At 37.0% G+C, this 22,741-nt stretch overlaps 1 protein-coding gene across 4 annotated transcripts in view; it reads right to left on the bottom strand.

Moving 5' to 3' along the window:
* LOC148651421 (retinoic acid receptor beta-like) overlaps positions 1-22,741 on the bottom strand; it is a 263,163-nt gene that overhangs the window by 16,431 nt on the left and 223,991 nt on the right. For all 4 annotated transcript variants that reach the window (XM_088601681.1, XM_088601679.1, XM_088601680.1 and 1 more), the window contains one exon: positions 14,961-15,121. In XM_088601681.1, coding sequence (XP_088457807.1) covers positions 14,961-15,121 — 161 coding nt within the window. The remainder of the gene's footprint in view (positions 1-14,960; positions 15,122-22,741) is intronic.

Below are 22,741 nucleotides of genomic sequence, written 5' to 3'. Positions count from 1 at the left end.
ATCTAAAGTGTACTTCACCAACTGCCTGGAGGTCTTCAATTAACAACTCAAGACTTCACTTCACAGAGACAACTGCATTTTTTAAAACAGAGCCATTTGTGAATCAGCAGGACACTGTTTATACGCTGTTATGTATAAACTTTATAATATATACTCTTACACACACATATGCAAGCAGATCCTGCAAATAACACACTTTAGAATCATTATGTTTTTAGCGGACGTCTCTGCAAAGCCTTTATCAGTTCTGGTTTCTAATACAGTGTGATGGCCAGAATAAACATAAATAAACATAAGCATTACTAATTTCTCTGCAAGACACTTTTGGAGTGTTCCATGGAACTGCATTTTAATTTCTTCCAATGACATGTCTAGAATATATGTGCAAGAACAATTAGGATTTGGGGATCTCTGTAATGCTAAAAGTATACAAAGAGAAGGAAGCTTTAAGAAAAAAACATTTTTAGACACTTTAAAACATTGGTTTTAACATTGAACATTTAATGTTAGTTTTAGAACAGTTTAAATAGCCCATATGCAATGCCTCATTTAACTTCCTCTGGGATGCTCAAAGTATTTTAATTCACAGCTGTGTCAGATACGCACATGGAGTTGATGTGTATAGCTCCAAGCCAGGTTACACAAGTGTGACTGGCTTCAGATTTTGAATTTATTTTCTGAATTTCTATTGTAGCCTCTTCTGAATCTGTAAGCTTTTCTGAAGAAGGTGGGAGATTAACAATATTTTAAAATATGTTTTTAGTGAGTGCATACCGGTCTGTTAGAGTGCATCATTTTACATATACTGTATCTACATTTTGCTATTTAGATGTACCGACCTGGAGCTCATCCAGTAAAGATTCTCTCTCTGAGCACGAGCTGAGCTCCATGACTCAGAAGCTGGAAGCTCAATCCTGGTTCATTTTACTAACCGACAAGGACTGAGTTTCCCCAAGTGGTGATGCCCACCACTGGATGAGTGCCACCAGGGGTAAGTTTGGGATAAATCGGGGGCTTTTCGACTCCCAGTGAAACAGTATTCACCGTGACTTCCCAAGTGCATACAGGCACATAGTGAAGTTCTACAGCTTGTAGTGTGTGAATGGTTCAATGAGTGAGTGTGTTGGAAGAACATAGGAAAGCGTGATTGGTAATCAGTAGCTAATCTGGCCCTTCTTGAAAGAAAACAGGTACAACTGGCTTCAACAACACGGCTGGGTAGCTTGTTCCTCACTCCCACAACTCCTAAGAGTCTGTCTGCTCTTCCTCATTCAGCCCATGTGAGTGCAATTCTCTTGCTAATAGCCAAGAGGAAAAAGACAATTGACAATTCCAAATTGGGTGGGTGTCTAATAAAAACACTTGGAAATTTACATCTAAATTTTAAAAAGAGACGCACTGACTTAAGTCCCTCTTTTCCTCATGGAAGTCCCCATTATTCAATTCAGTTTATTTGCCATGTGCACAAGCACAATGAAATCCTTATTTCCAATACAGGGGAAACACCAAACTTAAACACAGAACAGCAGCAGCAACAACGACAAAGTAGAATGAAATGCAATTTAAATAAAAGTCAGCACAGGCAATGTGCAAAACAAAAACATCCGTGTGAGTGAGTGTTAGAGGTAGAATTCAATAGTCGGACAGCTTGCAGGAAGAAATTGTCTCTGACTCTGGAGGTTCATGCCTTTATGCTCCTATAATGCTTACCAGAGGGCAGGGGAGAGAAAAGTGAGAAACCAGGATGATTGTTAACCTTATTAATACTCCCCACCTTCCTGAGACAGCGAGTTATGAAAATGTCCACAATAGAGAGGAGCTGTACTCCAGTAATGGACTGGGCTGACCTGATTACCCCCCCATAATGCCTTTCAGTCAGAAATCGAGCTGCTGCCAAACCACACTGTAATATCACACGTGAGCACACTCTCAATAGTACACCTGTAGAATGTAGTAAGGATAGTTGAAGATGGACCAAATGTTTTCAACTGTCTGAGGAAGTTCTTTGTAGCTTCTGTTACATGCTGGGACCATGTTAAATCATTGGTAATGAAGGTACCCAGGAACTTGAAGCTGCTAACCATCGCTGCAGCCACCCCATTGATAAGAATAGGGGTGTGGTCCCCACCTTGCTCTCTAAAATCGACATTAATGTTTATGTATGTTGAATAAATGTCTCCGTTTTCTTTCTTTTAAATTCCCTAGACCACCTCTTGGCCTCATATTTGTACTCTTGCCCTCATTGTCCCTCATAGGCAAAGAAAAGGGAAACACTGAGATTTTCTTCCTCCTTTTTACTTTAATATAGAATCAACCTCTAAGTTTTCCTATATATTTTATATATTAATAACTTGCTTGATTGGTAAAAAGTGGTACTGAAGGGGCAAGAGTGTCTTCTATTCAGTTATTGTTGGTTGGTTACCACATTTAAGGAAGGAGAAGGAAAATTAACAGTATCAGCTACACAGAGAAAAATAATAAATGAGCACAATGAGTTTAAGAATAGTTCAAACTGTGTCCATGTAGATTTTAAAAGAAAAATCAAAAGGCAGGATCTCTGAAAACCTTTGACTATGGTTCGTGCATCTAACTCACTTTAAGAACCTTGAATCCATGCATTATAGAGAACATAATTTTCTTAAACTACAAAAAAACAGTTTAATGATTGAATTAAATATCACTTGTATTCTAAGTTCTTTGGCTGCAAATAGAATGTTGGATCACAGGCGCTCTTACTTTAAAATAAACAATCGTACTACATGCCAATGTGGTCCTTGTAATTGCTCATTATTGGTGTAGATATTGTTGTAAAAATACCATAGTCTACAGAATGAACTCCTACTGAACAGTTTGAACAACAATTCCTGTGTTTGACTGGGAAAACTATAAGTTATCGTAGAGTGTATTCCAAATTTTCCTTTCTTAATGTACATCATACTGTTTCGTGAGGCTAAGAAACAGGACCGGCCCTAGCTTCTTGGGAGTCCTAGGCAAGACCTTGGAAAGGGTTCCCTCCAGATCACAATTTGCACATACAATACTATTATCAGCTCCCAACACAACCTTATTTTACTAATTAGAGCATTTATATACATTAATGATATACTAGTAATATTCACATGTGACGCCATAGTGAATAAAGCCAACTGCTATTGGTTTATGGCACTGATCAAATGATGCTCTGTGTTGATTGGTAGGTGTGGCGATGGGATTCATGTAAGTTAAATACCACAGGGTAGAGCTCTCATGGGTTAACATGTTTGGAGTTATATTATGGAATAAAATGTCTGGTTCTTGAGCAGCACTTTTGTTGACCCAGGTCATTTTTAATATGCAGAGTGTGCAAAAGAAAAGAAGACAATAACCAGGAAACTTATTAACCAGCTTTGAAAGACCACATAAAAAATAAGTGACAAGCAAGAACAAGAAGCACCAATTTTACGAGATGAACATGTATTTTAACACTGAAAGTAATAAAAGGGAACATTATTAACAATAAACAGCGATAAACAGAAGCTGTTACTTCAAAATTGTAGTACATAATATTTTACAGATTAACTTTACAGTTACATTGAAACCTTCGTTGAAAGGAAGTGTAGAAATAAAGATGTAATTCAGTAAGAAATAAGGGCACTCAATACGAAAGGGAGGTGAGATCAGTAAGGCTGAACAGATGGGAAAGTTTTATAAAAAAACGTCCATAAAACCAATTCGGCTAGATTTTTCGGAGGCAAAATCATACATTACATCTTCATAGATTTATAATAATTGCTTTCACTTATATACTGTAGCGCTTTTCTGGACACTCCACTCAAAGCGCTTTACAGGTAATGGGGACTCCCCTCCACAGCATCCACCTGGATGATGCGACGGCAGCCATAGTGCGCCAGAACGCTTACCACACATCAGCGATCAGTGGGGAGGAGAGCAGAGTAATTAAGCCAATTTATAGAGGGGGATTGTTAGGAGGCCATGATTGATAAAGGCCGATGGGAAATTTGGCCAGGACACCAGGGTACACCCCTACTCTTTTCAGAAACACCCTGGGATTTTTAATGACCACATAGAGTCAGGACCTCGGTTTTATGTCTCATCTGAAGGTCAGCGCCTGTTTACAGTATAGTGTCCCCGTCACTACACTGGGGCATTAGGACCCACATGAGCCGCAGGGTTAACGCCCCCTGCTGGCCACACTAACGCCAGCAGCAACCTTGGTTTTTCCCAGGAGGTCTCCCATCCAGGTACTGACCAGGCTCACACCTGCTTAGCTTCAGTTGGCTGCCAGTTGTGAGTTGCAGGGTGATATGGCTGCTAGATCTGTAGTCAGCACACTGTGTGATTGATACTCATGATGGGCCAGTCCACTGAAACGGTCTTCTGCCAAGGTATGTTTTAATCAACCTGAACTCTGCTCCTGCCACTGTCACTGGGAGAGCGACTGCAATCCGAAGAGCTACAAACCCTAATTTAATGAAATACAGGAGAAGCTGCAAGGAAAACAGTGCCTTTTAATGCCAATTGCGTATAACTGCTAATTATTCTTTGGTACCGTTCATTCACTTTCACAGTTTTGTTTGGCTACCTACAATCTGTTAACTTCTGATAAAACACCTCTAATAGTCTATGTGCCTCGCTTGAAAATGTGTCAGCTCTACTGTTCGTTAGTTACATGGATCTGACAGACACAAACACAAATGAAACACATTTGTAATAATATGCATTATTACAGTGACTTCACCTGTTCTGAGATCGCTTATCCCCCTCTTCTTTCCTGCGCTTCAGAAACATATTCCGTACTCGATTATGACAGGGCCTCTATTAGGATCATTTACAGCAGCAACAGGAAGAATCTCTGTAGGGAATTTTTCGCACACATTTAAACTTGCTGATTAAAAACATGTTGTATTGCACATTGAGGGGGGCCACTGGTGGTCTCGGGACCCTAGGCAGTTGCCTAGTTCAACTGTGCCCAATGCCAGTCTGGCTAAGATATAAAATGTTCTTCTTCCATAATTACATTTTAATGTACATAATGCAACTCTGAAAGCCAGATGTTATAATGACGCTATTGCCTCAGCGATTAGCTCCTCCAGAGCAATAAACTCTGGTAGATTGTTATTCAGCAGTTCTGGGGTGATTTAGAATGGCATTTCATTCATTTTAAGTTAATAAAAAATGAACAAATATCTCAATCACAGCAGCTGTCTAATATATGGTTTAAAGGCTTAGTCACAACAAAAGGCAAATAAACTTCAAGTCAAGAATGTTTCCATGGCAAATGTTTATTTTAAAGATTGCCGTCAGTGTCTAAAAACAGCAGCCATCATACACAAAAATGAAGAAACTTTTTTCTTGCTATAAGGAAAAAAAATTGAGTCTAGTATTATCCTTTATTTCTGAGACTAGGGGATGCTTATTTTAAACTTTATTTTACATCTGTAGCTAAACCTAACTTTTGTTCAGAAAAGCTTTTCACGTTTTTCAAGTAGCAAAATTCTGTTCACGGCTACAATTCACACAGTTGTAAATGAAGTTACATCACATATTACTAAGTTGCACTTCCAAGAGACATTACAGAGGCTGGCACCTGAACATCTTTCATTACAAACCGGTTTTATAGCAGTAAGAAAATCTTAATTTGATCTTTCATCAATGCTGGAAAGTGAAAGTGCACATAATTTTACCAGCACACTGTTTAAATGTTGTTTATAATTCCTTTGAGATATGTGCCTCAGTACATTGACACAGGTCACTATACAAGCAAAACCACAGGCTTGGTTCTTATTATTATTGTTAGCACTTAGTATGGATGCAGTAGAGGGGATCTATTGCTGGTCACAAGAGAGCAGTATGTGGATGAAACTCGAAACATTATCTTCAGTTAAGTGAACAACATTTTATAGCCACTCTTATATCACTATGAATGAGGTTTGCAAGCAACTATGTAGTGCTTTATAGGATTTGTTTCCAATAGCCTGAAAGAACAAATACAAACTTCCCTTATTTATGGAATATAGATTTAGACATGAAAAACAGTCTTAATCATTGAAGAAATGTTTAATGCCTCAGAGTAATTGTATGCCATTACCTTATATCAGATCTTGACAAGGCAAACAATTATTGTCATTGTCATTAAATAAAATTGTATGTTAGTTTTGCTAGGATGTGTTCCTGAAATATTGCTTGTCCAGAGCAAAAACAAATCCCTTGAGGGATAATAATAAAGTTGGAGTTTTGAGTGGAGGATTTGAGGCACACACTAATTTTTACATAGACATACCTGTATAAAGAGCATGACTGCTGCTAACAACTAAAACATTTTGGAAACATTTTTTTTTACTTCAACTTTTATTACCTATGTCTACTCATTCATCCATTTGACTACAGCAAAAGGGCTGGTTTCTCAAGGTAAACTACAGGCACAGTTTTTGAAATAGTATTTCCCAACTAAAAATAATTAAATGTATATTTATCAAAGGAGTTTTTTTGACAGATTTTAAGTGAACAGTTGGACTTGTCCAGATAGGAGGAGAAGATACTGTATAACCATATCTACATCATCTTTAAGCAAGACCTGGCCTCATCAGTACGTCCAGGTTGCCACTGCAAGTGGTGTTGATGAAACATAGTGTTGATGGTAGAACTCTTCTAAACTTTTCCAAACCAGTGCCCCCAATATAGTGACAGGTTTCCATCAATTTGGATGAGATGTTAAACTGAGGTCCTTTTTATTTGGTATGTTAACAATTTCATAGCACTTTCAGAAAGAGTAAAAATCTACTCTATGTATATACAAACTGGCCTTCCTAAAGTTCCCCCTAATTTAATTGGTGAAGCAATTTCTCATTTCTCTGTGTAGTAGGGCTGCAAATAATTTTTCCAAGTTTAAATGTGTGAAGATCTTTGGAGAATCAGCACATAACTAAGCCAAACAAGCCCTTCAAAATAAAACTGCCATATGGAAGCTCTATGACTCCAACCTAGCAACACAAAGGCATTTCTAAATTCCTAACATTTCTAAATGGTGTCTTCACAAAGGATTGGTGCTTTTACAAGCTCATACAGTCGCCACACAACACACACACCAGAATAACAACTACTGCTGAAAGATTAATCATTCCAAAAACTGCACACTGGTTTATGCAAAGGATTGACCAATGGAATGTCTGCACTTTACAAAAGGTTATGTTATGGTTCGATTATAATTCTCTCCAGAATGCAAGATGATGTTGATAATGTAACTATATTGAATACAATCTCAGTGAGAATATAAGTCTCTCTGCATGGGTGTATTCCATAAAATTGGTCTTAAAAACCACTTCAAGCTAATTAAATGTTAATATTGTGACCATTTCAAACATGTTAATTTTTCTCTACATAAACTGTAGGAAACAAAACTATCAGTTTCAATTTGTGAGCTCATGTCCTTGCAGGTTTTCCTAGTTATTTATGTTTTTACTTTCTCTGTCTCTCTGGTATGTAATTCATTGAAGACAGGTCTTTTTTGGGATTACCAGATGTCTTTTCTTGCCAAAGATAGACTTACAAATCACTTCAGACTGGGATTTAGATACTTTATAATAGTATACTGGTGTCTTAAATTAATCTGAAGAAAGTTAAACTCCTCTCATTTTAAACATAATTTAAAAGGCATTTCAACAAGATATAGAATAAATATATTTTATATATATTAGAAGGAAGCATGGTTGTGCAGTGATTAGCATTGCTGCCTTGCTGCCTTGCAGTTCTGGGGTTCTGGGTTCAAGTCTGAACCTGGAATGCTATCAGTGTGGAAACCCACACAGGGAGAACATACACAGTCCAAAAAACATACTTGTAGATTAACTGGCTTCTGGGAAATTGGCATGGTGTGAATGTGTCTGCCCTGTGATGAAGTAGTGTCCTGTCTGGGGTGTATCCTGCCTTGTGCCCAGTGCGTGCCAGGACTGGCTCAGACTTCCCTTTGACCCTGAATTGGAAGATGCAGTTAGAATATGAATGGATGGATTTTTCTGAAATGACAGAGTATTCTCTGGACAGAAGATCACGGATGGTTGGCTAATGCTAATTAGACACACTCAAGCCTTGTGATTTAGTTTAATTCTTATACATGTGTAGGTCTAGAGATGTATAGAGTGATACATTCTGTTAACTGATAACAGCACTTCAACTAAGGAAGCTGAATTTGCTTTAAACATAGGATGTTTCTGCAGAAAACATGAAAATGGGACATTTCACTTTTCATTTTATCCAGTTCCCCTTTTCCCAAATTATTTTTTTTTACGTTTAAAAATGGATGGTATACTGTGTTTCATTTACAGCAGTACTGAGAGTAAAATAGATGTTCACAGAAATGTATTTAGTCATTCAAGTCATATTAAAACTGCTCTACCTGACCAAATAACAGCTCTGGACATATGATTCAGACTAGAATCTTGTTAAATTGACTAATTATTTTGACACTTAGCATTTAGCTTGCTGTGTTTTGCATTTCAAGTCTCCTAATACAGCTTTCTAAATGACAGTCTTGGTCCAAATAACCTTAAAGCTCTAGAGCATCTGCTCAACTGGCCTTCTTAAACAAGCAATGTAATACTGTTGAAACATTGCTAGCTCAATCAGAAAAACAAGTATCATTTCTAATCCTGACTTAAATTAGTTTGACTTTTGACCTGAAATGCATTGTGAGTCAATGCTTAAGTAAACTGCACTTTCATTCTGTCTTGTAAGGTAAATCAATTATTTTATCAGAAATTAAAAAAGAGTGTGATATTCTGATATTCCCCTCAAGGTATAGTGGTGATTATTATCTAAACAAGTGTCAAAATCAGCCCACTGACTCTGGCTCTTAAAACATTAAATTAAAAATATGTAATACTCAACAGAAGTCCGAATTCTGTAATACTATTTCACTAAACTACATTTAAACAACTGCTATTGTGCATTGATTAAAGAACAAGAAGAGGTTAATTGCATGCTGGAAAGTAGAAAGAAGTACAAAATACTATGTTTTGGTTCCAGAGCCTTCTTCAGGTGTGAGCTCTTCAGACTACTTGAACTACCAAGTATGATGGCGATGACACTCCAACCTCTTAATGACAAAAGAGTTCATGTAATTACAGGATTAAATATTACTTCTACAAACACTTGTTATACAATGGATAGGCTATCACTTTTACAAACCACCCATTATCAGATTGTCATATGAATAGTGACAAATTATCATAATCTAATTTTTACTCAAAAATGCACAGTAAGCAATTATTATACCGTGCAAGTAAGTGTGATATAAAGGAAACTTAAGTGTAGAAAATTATCGAGACTGAAATGAGACCTGTTGCTCACAGGCTTACTGAATGTAGTTTCAAATTCAGCACAGCAAGGGGATCTGAGGCCCAGAGTCATGTTACTCATGGAATTTCGAAGGAGGAAAGGGATTAAAAAGCCACAGTGATCTCCTGGTCTGAATCCAAGCTGAATGCAGTAAGAAGATCTGAAGGAAGTCAGAGCTGTAAGGAAACCCACCAACCCAAACAGAATTAGAAAGCCTTGCTTTGAACTGGGGACATTTTACAGCTGCCAACATCATGTAGAGAAACATTCACAGCGTGACAGAAGCCAACAAAACAAGCACACAAAGAACTCATTTTCAGTTAATCTAAAAGTACTACACTGGTGTATCCTGCTTTAATTGTACTATAAGAAAGTGAATTTTACATTATTTACATTGCATATTCCTTATAGTGCATAGCTTAAGTACTGTAGGCGAATAGGAGAATGAATATTTTTGGTTTTGGCTATAGATAAGGCCATGAAAAAGAACTTATGTAGTGATTCATTCTGGCAACACATCTGTCCATCAGAGAGCCACAATTAACTTGTTTAAGTTATATAAATGCCAATAATGTTTTTAACCACGATATTTATTTAAATAAGAGACGTGTCTATCCCTTTTTCCCTCAGACGGTTCTAAACTATTTTAATTATGAGAGAAGAATTAGCAAAGTGGCCATTTGTTTATATCTTGTCAATAAGAAAACTAAGTTTGAGTCTGAGGTCAAATATTTACTTCTTTTCCTTCCTTGTTTTTTTATTGGTGTGCGCATCTAGCAAATCACCAATGTACAAGCTCTGATTACAGGTGGTCTGATATAAAGCTTGTTTTAGAAAATAATTATCCATTAGGTAAAAACTACACACTTTAGCATTAAAGCTAATCTTCTACTCATTAAATTGCACACATAAATCTTCCTAACTTAAAATGAGTATTTTAATTCAAAATGAGATTATTGTTAATTCAGGCTAAACACGACTCTAACATGAATAAAAATACATTAATAAAAGTACATTGCTATATGCATTTTAAGAATGCATGCTGATGTATGTGTAAGGAAAAGAGATAATGAAGCAAATTGTGTCACCTACATTTCTTTTTTTGGTTTTCGACATGTCGGAAAACAATGTACTGAAGCGGAGGCCATTATCAATTAATTATTATCACATCTAAAAAACAAAGTTCATTGTATATGATTGCAGCTGCTGCCATGTGCTAAACTGTAGTTTAAGACATTTGATTTGTTATTTTCTGGATATATGAACACCAATACATCTCTGCATTTCCTGGACTCAAGAATGTGCGATGCTGAGGTTTCAATCATTAAAGGTATAATAATTAAAGGCAAGGAATGGACCAGACCCTGCTACTAACCCTTCAAATTTTAAATTGAGGCTTTAAAATCAATTAGTGACACATGTAAAGGTGAATTTCATATAGTCTTCGCTTACAACAATTAGAAAGCCGAGAAAAATTAAATCTTTTACCTTTCCAAAATGCTAGCAATCACATCATTCAAACCACTACAGTATTAGGATAGTGACTCCATATGAGGAAGAAAAAAAACTCTGAAATCAATTGTTCTGTAGACAGGTAATTGGGTTCTGAAGTAATGCTCTACATCCACAAATGTCAGGGTCTTTACCGCGAAGATTCAGAGAGAAGCCCAGTGGGCACAGAGCACTGAAGAGCAGTTTTTGGTCCTGTCACCAGAAGGCTGTTAGCAGACCCACGGCCCAGCCTGCTGCAGCCTCCAGGGATTGAAACGTGTTTGGCTGCAACAGCAATTCCTGTTATTTAGGAGATGCTCACACTGAATTGGTTTGACTGCATCTAACAAGGGCAGGAATAAAGAGCTACTGCCCTAGGAGCACATAGCAGCTCAGGTTTCTCTAATACCTCGCACTGATAATAATAATAATGTGATAATGTTGCTTTATTAGCCCTATACAATTTCTTGCATTAGGAATTTGTCTTTTCGCATACCCCAGCTTTTCTCCATGAGACACAGACACACAGACAGGGAGAGAAGCTTGGGGTCAGAGTGCAGGGTCAGCCATTGTACAGCGCCCCTGGAGCAGTTGGGGTTAAGGGCCTTGCTCAGGGGCCCAACAGAGTAGGATTCCTCTGCCGGCTGCGGGATTTGAACCGGCAACCTTCCAGTCACAGGCGCAGATCCTTAGCCACAGAGCCACCGCTCCGCCCACCGTAAGGTTATCGATTGTAAAAATCACTGATCAAATCCGACATTCAAAGCAAACAGATTAAAGCCAGTCCATATCCATTTCTGGTGCTGAGATGTCACAGAAGCAGGATCAAACACTGCATACAATTAGAGCTATTATGGCGCAAACTGCACCTGGGTGCACGCTGTAAATTTAAATTCTGCTGTGTGTTCTGACCACTTCCTGGAGCAATGACTACCGCTTCTTATGGAGAATCAACACAAGAACTTTCTCCTTCCACCCCAAGGGGGTGATCCACTGTAAGCAGACAGGCATTGTCCCTGGTTGTGAAGACATGATTCCATCTGGCATAAACGTTGTCTGAGGGCATCTGCAAGCCACACCTGTATCTTGGGGAGGTGCACTAACCTTCACATGCCTTGTGCACTATTGTCTATGCTGATGCGTGAAGACAAAACAACACATTTTCAGCTTCATTTAATGCTGTTATAGAGAAAGACTTTGAAATAAGTAAACATGAAGCCCCGTATGTAGAAAGTTAAAAATAAATAACTTTGTCCCGGAACATTTCAGCATCCACATTTGTTGTTAAATGTGCTCATGTGCTAAGTTTAAGAACTGCTTAATGTGGAATTATTTAAATTCTCTCAAAAAATGAGATACATTGGATGGGTTTTATTACATTGACATATATTTAAAAATGGTGATGCATTTTACATGTTATTATTTTAAACTGATAGAGTACAATTAAATAGAAGCCCTGATAAAATTAAAACAAACAGAAGGATAGAAAACGGATACTTGCTGAGATTACTAAAGCTCATTTATATTCATAAACATGATTCACGGCATTCTACTTTTTGGAAAAAAACAACTCCAACCATGGACCTTAAGTCTCCTTCAAAATTACATTTATATCTCTGCGATGTCTCTAATGATCCCTAACCATGGCATAACAGCTGACTGTGTAATCACATGAAGGTGAATTAAAAGGTTTTAGGTCATGGCACCATCTGTAAATTAAAGCAGTTACTGAACTGACTCAGGTCCATTTATGTTCATGCCCATAAAGCATCATTGTAAAGGGGTCATCTTCCCCACACACTCCCTAAACAGCAATGAAATCCATTCCACCGAAAGACAAAGTCTGCCATTGGAGAATTCTACACTTAAGGCTTAAGGTGGTGACATCACCCGTAATAGGATATTGTATTTGAGCCCTGGTACAATAGCAGCCTATTTTCTTTGAAAAAACACACCCATCATACACCCCCCTCCACAAATCTTTTAATTGAGAACATCCAGAGTTCACCATCATATCCACATTAGTGATGGAACCTAATCCTCTGTGGTCAAAGCAAAGCAAATATCCACATTTGCAGCCAATATCTGCTGTTAAGTTTTCACTGAGTCACAGTACATGTGTCCCTTAATGAGTCAGCCAAAAAGGTTTGCTTGACTTGGCAGCATCTGTATATCATCACAGGGAGTTGTGTACAGACTGACAGCTGTAATATTAGTTAAGTATGTTCCTTTTCCATTAAAAGGTGCTTTATCTTATTTTTGACTTTCCTTGATTATTGTAACACATTTAACATTTGTTGTTTTTGCATAGTTAACAGCAATTGAACCATCAAGACTGGATTCCCTGCCTCGGTCGGCCTACAAACGTATCAAAGCAGAAAACGAGCAGTTTTACTTTAGAGGAAAAATATATGCTTTGCCTAACAAACAGGGGGAATGATAACTGTAAGATTTTTTAGCCTGCTACTACTATTTATAATATTCACCCACTGGACGAGTATCATTAATGTCACAAAACTTTAATAAATTAAAAATTAAATGAATACTTTTTGGGCTTCAGTGGGTTTACTCTACGTTGAACTCCATGGTGGGTAGAAATCTACTTGTTTTGACCCTAAGACACATTATAAAATAATAATAATACAATATAAAGAAATTAGGTAAAAAATCACAATACAAAAGAATGGAGGAATTTATCAGAGTCCCTTGAGATTCCTAAATTTATGGCCTTTATGGTGTCACCTCAATACTCAATTGTGTGAATTTCTAATTGGTGGTTCCAAAGTCTGTATTTTGTTGCGGTTTCTTAAGAAAAATTGACTGGAAAACACTTCTTCTGAGACTTTGTTTGAAGGAGCTCCATTTATTTACATGATCATGATTTAACTATTAGTGGAACATACACCTGTAACTTATACTGAGCTCTTGGGTATGAAAGGGCATATTTATTATATGCCATATTAAGGGCATATTTATTTATTATATGCCATATTTTATCCCAAGAACCATGTTTTGAAAATTACTTCTAATAGGAAGGCCCAGACACTGTTTGGTTCTTGAATGGTTGTGTGACATCAGACCATCGTAGTGTCTCATCTTGGGGCTGAAACAAATACCTTTATTGGGCTGAATTGTGTTACTGGTTCACTGGGTTTTGAGTAGGAACATGTTCTTAGATGTAAACAAAATTAACGGAATAATACTTTACTTTTGACCAACTATGTTCAAGGCTGCTGTAATCGAACAAAATATTTCTCAGTGTGATTTAGAAAGACGCCTGTTGCAATAGTCATATTTTTATCACTTTTTTAGAATTGATTTTCTTACTAATATATTTTGGGGAGAATGTACAATAATCCATGAAAATATTTTTAAACACACTTTAAAAATACAAATAATCCACTACAGGATATGTATCTTCACCACATTTTACTCTTTCTTGGTTGGCTGAAGGCACCAGAATATATTTGATGTCTCACATCACACATGATTTCCTGTAAAGTAAATACTCTGTCACAGATTATGGATTAAATAACATAAAACAGGGTCAAGTATTAACTCCTACTAATGAATAACACTGCACAAAAACTGACTCATACTGAAACTGTTTCCATAAAAAGTTAGCCTTTCCTTAAGGCAACATAAAGATCATATGATTTCATTTGTGCTTGTCCATTCAGGACATGATGTTCAGACTTAAATGTTGTATATACTGTAAACCATGAATCATATTAGCTAACAAATATAATTGAGTAAATGTATTGATCCCATTTCATGAAAACTGCTTTTCAGAAAAAGCAGCTGGAAAAGAGCTCGATTTAACTGGAATAACTGAACAGGGCAATAAAGCAATAAAGACTAACAGGATATTATGTTCATGTCTTAACATTCTGCTTAATTCACAACGGAATGGCTGAAACTTGATTACATAAACCATTATGATTACTGAGGACATTTTATAAATGACAAAAAAAAACCAAGAAATAACTCAAATGAAAAGTTTACTTTATTTCTTTTTTAAGTTCAACTGGCAAACCAGAGGGTAAAGGATGTCATCTGTGCCGCATACCCCGGGGTACAGCAGCTCAGAAAGGTAAAGATAACAGAGCAGAGCAGTGTTTCAGACGGGCACTTACTGTAGTGTATTTGCCCAGCTGGCAAAGGGAAGGAAAGGTTTCCTGATGAGCCTTGCGGATCTTTGCAATAAGGTCCTCTAACTCTGCTGTCAGCTCGTAGCTCTCTGTGCATTCTGCCTTTGGAACTTCTTTCTTCTTTTTATTCCGGTCATTTCTAACAGCTGAAACCACAAGGTAAGCAGATTCAATAAAAATAGAAAACATGCAAAATAACAATACTGTCCCCCCACCTATGGTAATAATACCTCTCTTGGATGACAGATGTAGAATTGACCGTTTTTCACCATACAGATGCAGCCATTCAAAATGGGTGAGGTATTTCGCGGCATACCACGCGGTATCACGTGTGTCACGTGTGTCACGTGACTAACTATCCGGCGTCGCCTTGTAAAACCGCCAGGGGGAGCTTAACCTCTCATGTACAGCATTTGAGCCTTTAATTTTGAACTGTGTATTACAGCATGTTAATCATCAGTCATTAAAATGTTGGTATATATTATGAAAGCAAGATTGCTCAGTTGGACAAAAGTACACAACCTACCTTCATCAGAAATATTTATGCATCAAAGCCTTTACTGAAGATATTACTAATAGTATTGATAATGGATGACTTTGGACAAGCTGTCTACTCAAAGTATAATTTCTTTAGCACATTTGTACAAGCACTTGGAATCTGTCCAAGCCATACTTTGTCAGGCATTTTGTTTTACTTCAACGGGGCATAAAAACTTCCTTGCTTTTAACAGGGCGTTTCATAATTTCTAGCTACGAAAATGATTTAAAATGCGACACCTATCATTCAACTAGAGCTTAAAATATCACAAGGAAAAATACACACCGGTATTCCATTTCTCCCTAAACATTGTAAGCTTCGAAGTCTTTAACTAACGTGATACCGGAGTCAACAAGCATACTTTTAGAATTTGATTAAAAGGGAATATAATATGGAATCGCGTATCTAAAGAATTTAATAACGGTATGATTATATCCGTGTACTGTGGCAGGGCTGTGTAAGGCTGTTTCGCCTGCCTGATCATGCGAGCTCTCTTGTAGCCTACTGGTCTAGGTGCGTGACTACCAGCTGGCAGGTTGTGTGTTCGAATCCAGCTGGTGCTGGACTTTTCATTTTTATTTATTTATTTTTTAATCGCGTAACATAAACATATTACCGTATGCAAACTGTACTGTATACAGTATGTATATGTATATTTAATGTCTTAACTGTGCCCGTTTAATTGAATTTAAAAAAAATATTTAACACGAACATTAAGCTGTTTACATGTTCCGCCTGAGAACAGTCACCCGTTGCTACCCAACGCAGAATGGTGATTGGCTGACACCATCTGACACCCCTCTGATTGGAGAAAAAAGACGTGCTGGTGTGCTATACCAGGAAGAGGATTTCTTTCAATTCTAAACGTGTATTTTAAAAGTTTAAGAAGTAAAAACCTTACAGCGTACACAGATTTCTAAACTGATCAGGATCGTTATCTTTGTCTCATGCATAATAATGTTCACCGCTCTGTCCAGCAAATTAATAATAAACTTTATTTTATATAGCTTTTTAAACGAATAAGTAATTAGATTGCTCATAAACCTAATCACTTGCTTTTTCTTTTTATTTATGCTCAGATTTCAACTATAGATCGTATTATTAATAACCATAATAACAACCAACCAACAAAAACAACCATATAAACATAATGGTGGTGCTGGACCTTCCAGTTTTATTTATTTATTTTTTAATCGCGTAACATAAACATACTACCGTATGCAAACTGTACTGTATACAATATGTATATGTATATTTAATGTCTTAACTGTGCCCGTTTAAGTATTGAATATTCATATCTAATTTTACCACTGAAGGGAAATCTTAACATAAACATACAGTATATGGCTGGTCTCGGTACTTTAAAGAAAAAAATACGCACCAGTATTCCATTTCTCCCTAAACATTGTAAGCTTCGAATGAAACCACTTAATAAAGACATAAATATAGAAATCTTAAGATTTGTTTTATTTAATGTTGGTAGCAGGATGAACTGTCAGAGTGTATATTTTGTCGCAAAGTTGCTACAAGATGTTAACAGTGAAAAACGTATTTAGAAATGAGTTATTTCAAGATGAAAAAGAAAACATACACGAAACATGGTTTCATTACGACCAGAATCGGTCTTGAGATATTTTTAACTTGATTTACAGTATTTGAGAGGTATGTCTTAACACCGATACTACAGTGCTTAAGTACTGCTCACGTATATGTTTCTAGGTTTATATTATGCATTTCATACGGTCAAATTACTTTTGAACAACTAATAAGAAGCGCCAAACGGTATGCGTTTTAGTTTCGTTTTGTGCTGGAACCCGTGGATTGATTAGAGATATCAAGTACATACAAGTCATTTTTTAAATGTTGTAGTTCGTCTTGAAAAAATGTTACGAGTACATCATCTATCAACAATTACACAGGTTCTGTTTCCATATTGCGGATTTTGGTTAGGTACAGTATTATCAAATCCAGTGGCGCTGTGTGTTACTTTACTGAGTCCCAATCTGTGATTGAAACCTGTAAAACCGGTTTAATTCGTCACAGCCAGCACTCTTCAGGTGTGAGGGTCTTCTGCTCATAATGAAACGCTAAAATGTTTGTGTATATTCTAATGGTAGTGGGGGCAGGGTGTGTGGGAACAGGTTTGTTCTTCACACCTGAAACATTTTCTCTGAAAGGATTTTCTTCGAAGTTTAACCGATCTTGTTACAGCATGTTACAGTTTACTATTATTAACCATATTAATTTTAAGTGCTTAATGTAAAATCTTGTAAAAATATATTTTCATTGTTCAAATATACATTAATATACATTAAGTCTGACTATCATATAATAATAATAATAATAATAATAATAATAAACTTTATTTTATATAGCGCCTTTAAAGGTGGCTTCTCAAAGCGCTTTACAGGATGACAATAACAATAAATAAGAAGACTACAACAATAAATAAGAAAAATTTCACAAGACAGGACACAATTATAATTACAGCAATACAACAATAACAATAGAGGAGACCGTGGAAGATGGTATTAAGAAGAGCAGAGGGGTGAAGAATGGAACCAGTTAAGTAAAGGCTTTTCTGAAAAGGAGGGTTTTGAGTCTGGATTTGAAGGAGTTTAGAGAAGGTGACTCTCTAATATCCTTGGGCAAGGAGTTCCAGAGCTTGGGGGCATAGCAGGAGAAGGCCCTGTCGCCCATACAATGTAGACGGGCTTGGGGGACAGTAAGGAGGGCAGAATTTGAAGAGCGGAGGTTGCGAGGTGGGGAGTAGGGCGATAAAAGTTCAGACAGGTATTGAGGTGCCAAGCCATGTAAAGCCTTGTAGGTGAGTTAAATATAATAAGTTAAATACAAAACTAAAGAAAAAATAGGGTTAAATATAATTCAAAATATTTTGCTAACAATGTTAACTGTTTATGAATAATAAAATGTATTAACTAAGGAGTAGGATGGCACAGTTGTTAGTATGTTTTTTGTTTTGTTTCTTTTTCATAAATACAACAGTAGTACCTGATGTCTCAGTGGCTTTCAAAATTAAATTATGCATGCAAACCTGTGAACTAGAAAGATAACTAAGATTTTAATACTAATTAAATGACCGCGGGCACTTCCCACCCCCCCCCCCTACATTCTCAGAGTAGAACAGACTAACCTTCTAATGAAAGACGGTCCACCCCCCACGGACAGGAAAAGTGCCCACAGGCACTTAAACTTAATATGGTCAGTAACGGTAAACAGTAACATGGTAAGAAGGAGCACGTACAAACGTTTTCGAAATAACCACATGTAAGACTCTGATCCTAAAAATGTTTAGGGAGAAAGTGGAATACTGGTGTGCTTCCAGAAGAATCAGTATGGCTCAGAGATTAAATAAAACTTCACAGACATTAACGAAGAGCATAACGCGTGTACTGTATACACTGCAAGTACTGTACAACCCAACTCTCTGCAGGAGTGCTGGCTGTGACGAATTGAACCGGTTTCACGGGTATTTTCAAAGTAGGAGGCGAGATTTCCAGCGAAAGACACCCCCCCTCAAAAACCCAGTAAATACAGTACTTACTAGTTAAAGGCTAGGCTCCCGACTACGGCGAAAGGAACCCTTCTTTCATTAGAAGACAATGAACATATTTTAGCCCTGAATGAATTAATAGCAAACATGGTTTACATAAAAGACATTTTTCCAAGAAAGTTTAGCCTTTGTCACTAATGAAACCACTAAATAAAGACATAAATAGAAAAATCTTAAGATTTTTAAAATACATGACTTTGCTAAAATTTATTTGAAAATAAAAACAATTACAACCGCCAGGGGAGAGAGAGAACAGGGGAGGGATGTTGGTTTTGCATAAGGGGCGGGGCTATGGAAAGTAGGTATGTTTGGGAATGTGTAGTTACATGTTCTGGCTGTTTGTGAATTATCGTTGTTGAGTATGGAGTGTTGAGGTATTGATTTTGTGTAATGCTTTATGTTGAAAATTGAGGTGGATTTTGTTTATGATAAACAGGATAAACTGGGATGGGAGGAAGGTTTGGTTTTGCATAAGGGGCGGGATTATGATAATTGGAGGACTTTGCGAGTGTAAAATGGTTTGATTATTTGATTTTGTATTGTGGTTGTTATCTATGTTTTTGGTTGGTATTATGTTTATATGGTTGTTTTTGTTGGTTGGTTGTTATTATGGTTATTAATAATATGATCTGTAGTTGAAATCTGAGCCTAAATAAAAAGAAAAAGCAAGTGATTAGGTTTATGAGCAATCTAATTACTTATTCGTTTAAAAAGCTATATAAAATAAAGTTTATTATTAATTTGCTGGACAGAGCGGTGAACATTATTATGCATGAGACAAAGATAACGATCCTGATCAGTTTAGAAATCTGTGTACGCTGTAAGGTTTTTACTTCTTAAACTTTTAAAATACACGTTTAGAATTGAAAGAAATCCTCTTCCTGGTATAGCAAACCAGCACGTCTTTTTTCTCCAATCAGAGGGGTGTCAGATGGTGTCAGCCAATCACCATTCTGCGTTGGGTAGCAACGGGTGACTGTTCTCAGGCGGAACATGTAAACAGCTTAATGTTCGTGTTAAATATTTTTTTTAAATTCAATTAAACGGGCACAGTTAAGACATTAAATATACATATACATACTGTATACAGTACAGTTTGCATACGGTAATATGTTTATGTTACGCGATTAAAAAATAAATAAATAAAAATGAAAAGTCCAGCACCAGCTGGATTCGAACACACAACCTGCCAGCTGGTAGTCACGCACCTAGACCAGTAGGCTACAAGAGAGCTCGCATGATCAGGCAGGCGAAACAGCCTTAGACAGCTCTGCCGCAGTACACGGATATAATCATACCGTTATTAAATTCTTTAGATACGCGATTCCATATTATATTCCCTTTTAATCAAATTCTAAAAGTATGCTTGTTGACTCCGGTATCACGTTAGTTAAAGACTTCGAAGCTTACAATGTTTAGGGAGAAATGGAATACTGGTGCGTATTTTTTTCTTTAAAGTACCAAGACCAGCCATATACTGTATGTTTACGTTCCAAAATTAATATCGTTTATGGCCTTCACACGCGTTACAGTATGCTCCTATTCTTTTTATGCTCAGCTACTAAGATTTCCCTTCAGTGGTAAAATTCAATATCTACAACGGGCACAGTAAAGACGTTTACAGTACAGTAAGTCTTTCTACGACAGACCAACGGACCACGAGTGCCCCTGTCGGTCAACCAATCACGTACCGCGGTATCGCGTGTCATCTTACCTGCGGTATCTGTACTGCGGTGTCTTTACCGCGCACTTTGAATGGCTGCATCTGTACACAGTGAGATACAGTACTGAACAAGTTCTTCTCTGTTGCTTTACATGTGATTGCTTTACAACGGTTTGAAGAATTGCTTATGAAACAACTTACTGAAATATCAGGCTGGTGTGTCCCTTACAAGCTTTATTTCACTGCTAACAATTGATGTGGCTGTAAAATGACATTTTCATCATCAGTCTGGTATTCAGTTGTGACTGATTTACAACTAATGAAATCTTAATCTTATAAAAAGCCTTGTGATTCCACTTTCTTGTTGGCAAGACAACCCTAAAGGCTTCTATATCAATGATGTTCTATGCAGGACAGTAGACCGCCTTGTTCATGGAACAAAGCAAGATGCCAGTAGCTTTTATAAGAAAACATTATTGTGTTATTTACCTTATTTAAATAAGTAAGGGCAATCACGATCTCACATACAGAATCCTGTGATTTACACAAACAAAACATAATAGAGATATCAATGTACTATTACAGGCCACACCTAAAACTTAGGAGAAAATAAACAAGGATCAGCCTTCAATAGTCTGCTTCCTCATCACAAACATAGATCATATGATGAACCTCCAGAGAGCTTGGTAGTGTTTGGTGTTTTGTGGCTTTTTATATGACAACATCACAGGAGAATTGCAGCTCTAAAATTGAGAAAAATATTAATTCAATCCCAAAATATGGCTCCTAGTTTACATAAAATGGCCCTCCTACGGAAAACTATGCACATTTAATTAATTCTAGAATGGCACTCTCATAGCAGCTTATTATCAGTACAGCACATCTTAAAATAATTTCTCAAACTCCCTGTTGGCCTGTACAGACTCCATTATTTTCTGTTGAGGGAAGTCATATACTTTTACCAAAGTAATTAAGTTTGAAGTAATAGTCATTTGCTTTTTAAAGAACCATTAAAAGATTAACCATATGCATTTCAGTAAAACGCCACAGAAAATATTTGGACTTCATAAAAACTCTAATTTGGTGCCATGCTCTGAATGAGTTTCTTAATCCATCTCTGAGAAACTCTCACAATTATTGCAAAAAAGGAAGTTTTTTTGAAAGCTCAAAAGTACTATACCTTTTTTTGTTAAAGTAAATATTATCACTGACTTTGACATGTTTTGCTAACACATTTATCAGGCTCTAGATGATGCTGTATGAATTACATTACATAAACAAAAACTGTATGTTAATGACAGCATTTTTATAAAGGATCAACATACATTCAGTAAGTACAATATGAGGACTGGTTTTGTCTGTATCTATAGACGCTTCATCAGTGTTGTCCTTAATTACTTCCCATTTACAATCAGCACTACCAATAACTGGTAGTAATTTGATCAATGCTAGAACATCTACCATACCTTTACACATGCACCCATCTAAATGTCCGCAAGTAAAAATAAGCAATTTTTTTCTATTTCTCCATTTTACCAGGTGGATAATTTGAAAACAACCCCCCATTTAAAATTATGACCTGGAGACCCATTTACATTGCAAGGCGTTTACTGGAGCATTTTAAGTGAAGTTACATACAGAAAGCCTTACGTCTGGAGTCCAGAGGCCTAACTGTTATGCCCAGACTAGCAGCGACTCAACATCAGCTCAAAACTGCCCCGGGAAGAGCCGCAACATTCCCTCGCATTTCTCCCAGGGCTTCAATTCTAACGCACTCCGGACGTCTTTTGGTTTGGCCTTCCCCATACCAAGCCAGCACACAATCATCGAATTCATTATTCCAGATTCCCCATTTAATTCCAGAAATGCCACAGGAAAGGTGCTCTGTCATTGAGCCAAGTGTACCAGCACAGCACTCTGTTCTGCTACATTACTACTGTATGACCATACAAACCAGCGAACCTGATGCCTCCAAGTTATCCCAAGCCCCG

Source organism: Lepisosteus platostomus, chromosome 12 (genome assembly GCF_059453375.1).
Source record: "Lepisosteus platostomus isolate fLepPlt1 chromosome 12, fLepPlt1.hap1, whole genome shotgun sequence".
Classification (NCBI taxonomy): Eukaryota; Metazoa; Chordata; class Actinopteri; order Semionotiformes; family Lepisosteidae; genus Lepisosteus; species Lepisosteus platostomus.
Note: the sequence above shows the minus strand (reverse complement) of the source record. Positions and strands in the feature narration are given on the sequence as shown.